Source organism: Mastigoproctus giganteus, chromosome 5 (assembly GCF_048544385.1).
Source record: "Mastigoproctus giganteus isolate SK-2022 chromosome 5, ASM4854438v1, whole genome shotgun sequence".
Classification (NCBI taxonomy): Eukaryota; Metazoa; Arthropoda; class Arachnida; order Uropygi; family Thelyphonidae; genus Mastigoproctus; species Mastigoproctus giganteus.
In genome coordinates, this window is record NC_143579.1 from 182,533,204 (window position 1) to 182,539,203 (window position 6,000).

Genomic DNA, 6,000 nt, shown 5'->3' on the forward strand with positions numbered 1-6,000 from the left:
CAAATAGGAGGTAAACAAGTCGAGGCTATACCAGACTGTAGATTTTTTTATCCGTACGAGAGTCAACTTCAGGAAAAAACTTACGCGTTACACTGCCCAGTGTTGTGCCATCCCACCTACTCTGCCACAAGTTGATCAACTCTTGCCAAATTCTTTGTCGTTCGGCTTTAACATCGACTTGAGTGTTAATAGAAATACCAAGGATCAGTGGGAATCTGACGTTTCAGGCGATAACATAAGCCTCTGAAAATTACGTAGAGATCGAGTGGTAACGTCCCGGCTAAAACCTGTAAAGCAGGTGTTGAAACTGTTCGACAAATCTTCAAAATACAAAGTAACATTGTACGCTGGATTGACATCAATTTTGATTGAAATTGTACAGTCCGCACCCTATGGAACCAAGCGCCAACAGCATAGGTAACCATAGAGAAAAACACAGAGTTATAGTAGATTCTTAAACATCTAGAAAGACCCCACTCAGTTCTAGAAACTCTGACAAGAGCGCCGGTGAAATTTCTGATCTTAATTCGCAGATTGGATAAATGAGGGAGAAAGTTTAACTTGCGGTCAATAGTTATTCCCAAAAGTTTAATTTCCGTTATTAGAGGTATTTGTCTGTTGTTTATTTTAACTCTTGGCGGTCGACGAACATCCAATTTAGAGCCAAGGATCATAATTTTTGTCTTGGTAGAACTAATTTTTAGCTTATTTTCAACTGTCCACTGTTGAAGATCAGATAGAACTTTCTCAGTGGATATTTCAATAGAAGACCTTGAATTTCCACCAACAAGGACTGTCAAATCATCCGCATATGCCATGATCTTCACGTTGTCAAAAGTTCGGGTAATCCACCCTTGCAGGACAAAGTTCCTGAAAAGTGGTCCCAAAATGGAGCCTTGAGGACACCCTCGAAAGACCTGACGCAAAATTTGTCTGTACTTAGATCTGGCGGTGATAAATCTGTTAGAGAAATAGCTTTTAATTAGAAGATAAAGTTGCTGGGAACATTCGGCATGACGTAAACGTTCGAGGGCACTTTCCCACCAAAGGGAATCAAAAGCACCCTCGAAGTCAATAAAGATAGCAAGAGTATACTTGAAACTGGAGTGTTCAACAGAAGAAACGAAGTCTACAAGGGCGTCCTCGCAGGACCTTCCAGGAGTGAATCCGTATTGATTAGGCGCAATTAATTCCCGTTCCAATAACAAGTTGTTTAATCGCAGGGCAATTAAACGTTCTAATAGCTTACCAAGGTTGGCCAATAAAGCTATAGGCCGATAAGACCTCGGTTCCTGGGGGGGGCTTGTCAGGTTTCCTAATCAGCTTGATAAGGGCTGTCTTCCACAGATCTGGGAAAGTTCCAGCATCTAAACATTTATTGAAAAGTTGTAGAAGTATACTGGGCTTAATCTTGGCGAGCCGTACTATAAAGGTACTCTCCAGCATTTCCATCCCTGGGCATTTCTTAACTTTCACTTGTTTGACCGCTGTGTCCAGCTCGATGGCACTAAAAGGCTCAGTCTTAATTGAAGAAACATATAGAGAATTGGCAGAACGAATATTAGTGTGGAAATCAGTGTCGCAGCTCACATTGTCCTGTAGAAAAAGATTATCTAGAATAATGTTTACAGAATCCGTCCAGTTAGTGGTCTCCAGACCATTGTATATGATCGATCCATACACTTCTTGTGTAAATAATTTATTTCTTACAATTTTATAAAGTAGCCCCCACGGGTCTGCATTACCAGAGTTGTGCACAAATTCTGTCCAAGTTTCCTTCTTCCTGGTAGCAATTGCCTTCACATAACGTTTCTTGAGATCATTGACGCAATAGCACAATCAAATATTCTTGTACCCTTTCTATTTAAAAGTATCTCATCCTGTAAAAACCGTCTCCTGTTAACAAGCACAGACCACACTGAGAAAAATTCTACTCAATGAGCCTTGCATAATCTCTCTAATACTGAACTGATTCACAAGGTTCTCATCATGTAGTGCATCCTATTCTGGCTGGACAGAATTACAGGCACTTTCAATTTCAGTCTAAACTCGAGAACTTTTCTCAATATTGTCCTATTTTTTTCAGATCTCTTATTCTTAACATATAGCCCCAGGGGCTCACATGCGGTGAGTATGGGCTTGGCACACCCAGGGTCTTGAGCTGGATATCATCATTCTTCTCTTTCTTGGTGATTCCTTTCTACTGCTGTCAATCTCCCTCTCAGGGTAACTTGAGAATTTTTTTTGGCTGGTGCAGCATAAGCCTTAGGCTTCCTTGCACCATATGGCTAATAATAATAATAATAATAATCATTAGTACTGATGTGTACAACAATATCACTTTTTGTGCCTTTAAAAGATGATAACTGCTTTATCATGAACTTTAGCCCCCCCCTGGCAGATATACTGTATTCCTATTCCACCTGTGCTTTTCACAATGTATATCTATTTCCCTCACAATCAAGTTACCAACTATGGCTGCTTGTTGTGGGACCAAGGATTTTTAGTGTGCATGATGTCGTTGCATCGCGTTTAGCTCGAATATAACTCGGTTTTAACCAGCTTTTATATAATATATATACACACACACACACACACACACACATAACAGGCATAATTACAATATAATAACTATCATAAAACTCAGTATTTGAACCAATTCACTTACCCACGCCAGGGCAAGGGTGTCCTCCTGGATTAATCACCGAACCACCACGGGTATTTTTCTTTTTCTGTTTGTTTGTTTATTTGTTGCTGTTTTGTGGAAGTTACCCACCAAGTTGATTAGACCAGTTTTATGATGTGGCCATATCAATCAATGTGTGTTTTCTGAGGATTTCGTGAGTGTATTTTGTCTCCACCCGCTCCCCCACCTAGCATTTCTTCAATCTTTTAGTAACAATATAAAATACAAATTGCTGGGAGAGGCAAGAGTGGACACTGAAATTTATAATAACTAGGCAAAAAACATTTTTACTCCTGATTCTACATATATCAATTTGTAATAATAATATCTGTTAATAAAATGTGAACAAAATCCTGAAACCAAATATCGTCCGTATGTTTGGTTTTAACATACAATGGAAGAATTTCCCGCTTTTGTGTATAAATGCCATACTTTCGAATTCGAAAGTACAGAAATCGGCAACAGCTCTCTGTACGGAAAAATAAACACAAAAAATGTCTCACCTGTGAATATGTACAGTTTTGATCATCACTGTCTCCTAACACAGCATTAGCATCATCTTCTAATTCCTGTTCTTCTTCTAAAACGTCAAGCATTGTTAACTCATTGCAAACACCATTTGCAGCATCATCGGAACAATTTTCTTTTCGATTATCTGACATTTCAAAGTACTAAAACAGGCACACTGATTTTAAACTGAACTACCTTACCACATCGGACTAATTACAGAAACTAACTTAGAAACTAGCGCCAATGACGAAACATCTCTACGTCGTTGATAATGGAATAAATAAAAATATAAAGCTCAACACACCACTCGCTACCGAAGCATGGCTTCAGTAATGATAGTTGACAAAACCGGCACAAGATTCTAACTACTGTACATTCGGCTGCTGTACAAAAAACAACAACAACAAAAAAAAAAAAAAAAAAGAAAAAGAAAAGAAAGGAAAGGAAAAAAGTGTTAAAGTTAAAAACGATATCATAACATTTCTTCGACGTTTAATTTTGAAATTTTCCCCCTTAATTCTTCATGTCATTATTTTGTATGATTATCTGGTAAAAAAACTGACTAGTGAAAAAAGTGAATAAGATACAACTACTATTACAAAAACTTTCTTGATACGCTTTAGATATGTTTTTCAATAAAATAAACACGTGTGCTAAGATATTTTTTATTTTCTGCATTCAGCTTTTTTTTTTCTTTATTTCGATTATTTTCTTTTCTTTTATTCTTTCCCATTTGCTCCTTTTTACCCCCCCCCCTTTTCGAAATTATTTTATTTGTTTGGTTCCCGTATTTATATTAGCGACAAAATAAAATGCATGTTTAAACTAAGATGAAAACATTTTTAGGGTTCAACAATTGGAAAAGTCCAACATGACAACCATGTGATAATAAAATAGAATTAAGTAGGCAGAGGCGGATTTAACAACGGGAGCATCGGGCGCACGCCCTGGGCCCCGACTTCTGAAGGGCCCACGCAAAACACTAACTTTATACGCAAAACCCCAACAAATTAGTTGAACTAATATGTTCAACTATTAGTTCAAAACTTTCTGATTATTATTATGCTATTATTAATTATATTATACATATATTATATTCAAATTTTATTGGAATTAAAACATTATAGTACATAATATTTTTTATTTATTGAAAAAAATGGTTAACATGTATTTTTATTTTCCCTGTTTCTCACTTTTTTTTAAGGGGCCCAATATTTTCTTCTGCGCCCGGGGCCTCAACCGACCTTAATCCGCTACTGTAAGTAGGAAAGATTTAATAAAGACACTTCTTCACGTGAAGTTATTTAGACAATTATTTGACAAGCATGTTCACTTACTATAGCAAGTAATTATATAGCGAAGTGTGGAGAGCTGTTAGCGTTGAGATAGACAGAGCATACAAGCTCTATCCTCTCCAGGCGATGTGCCGGCCCTATTCTCGCGCCCCGTTTACTAAGAATATATTTATATATATAATTTATAAAATTTGGTGGCCGTTACAGAGTAACAACATGACCCAGTTCATCGGTCTCCGGGGAGGGGGGGAGGGTTGCATTCTTTTGTATCCAAGATATCGTCATTTTAATTCAACAAATGGGCAAATCGACTACAAGCTTCATGTAGTCAATTTCCGCTATTAAAATTATTTACTCGCACTATTTACACACAATTTATAGACATAATATATAGGGGCAATATGGGACAAAGTCATTGATGAGCCTAAAACCCCTATAATAATATTTTGTTTGTTATAGTTATAGATTTTTACAAATATGTTAACACGACAATATTATTATTATTATTATTATTATTATTATTCCCTGATTGGGGGGTTCCACCTCGTGACGTGTATTGCTACCAAGTACCCAGGGTAGTTGTGTTGTTATGTCTGGTGTTACTCTTGGTTGAGGAACTCTCTGACTATACTACAGGTGTTCAAGATTGCGACTTTCTGGAGTTCCTTGTAGGTGTTCTCTGGAAGACCTATTGCTGCAAGGCTGCTATATAGAGTCTTTGGTACTATACCGGTGGTTGACACGATGATCGGGATGGTTGATACTTCTTCCATATGCCACATCTCCGTGATCTCATGTCTCAGCTCCATGTATTTCATAATTTTTTCATCATGGGTTTTCTGGACATTGCTAGTGCTGGGCACTGCTTTGTCAATCAGATAGGTAGATTTTTCCTTCTTGTCCACAAAGGTTATGTCCGGACTGTTGTGTGGGACTGTCCTATTCGTTATTATGCTGCGGTCTCCGTACAGCTTGTGGGTTGGGGGTCACTAGTATTGTCTGGGATTCGTACTCGTAGTAGGGTACACTTGCCTCCGTAGCCGAGTGGTCAGAAGCGGGAGTGCAGTAGCACACGCTCCTTGAGTAGATCGGGGTTCAAGCCCCTGATTGCTGAATACGGTCGATCTGCCAACCCGCACTGGACCAGCGTGGCAGATTATGGTCCATTTCCCTCAGCATAAATTATTGAGGAGGCTTCCATCCTGCAGTGGGTTGATAATGGCTGCACTTTACTTTACTTTTTTTTACACTTTCTTCGATCGACTAGTATTTCCTTGCTAGCTTCTGATGTATTATCCTGGCTACCTGATCATGAATATGAGTGTACTCAGTCTGGGTGATCACCTTGCATCCCGCAGTGATGTATTGGTCGGATCGTTTCTCAGGCCAGGTGGCATAGTCGACGTGTGTCATCGAACACACCCCGGGATCCCTGGCGATGTATTTACTGTATATCCTGGTGTTGATTACCTAGTCTTGGATGGCGAGCATGAATTCTTCTGTCTCGGG

At 38.6% G+C, this 6,000-nt stretch overlaps 1 protein-coding gene across 2 annotated transcripts in view; it reads right to left on the reverse strand.

Moving 5' to 3' along the window:
- Window positions 1-3,554, reverse strand: part of LOC150085900 (putative E3 ubiquitin-protein ligase UBR7) — a 234,275-nt gene extending 230,721 nt beyond the window's left edge. For both annotated transcript variants that reach the window (XM_090373565.1, XM_090373564.1), the window contains exon 1: window positions 3,190-3,554. In XM_090373565.1, the coding sequence (XP_090229691.1) occupies window positions 3,190-3,348 (159 nt within the window). In that variant the 5' untranslated portion in view covers window positions 3,349-3,554. The remainder of the gene's footprint in view (window positions 1-3,189) is intronic.
- Between the last annotated feature and the right edge of the window lie 2,446 nt (window positions 3,555-6,000).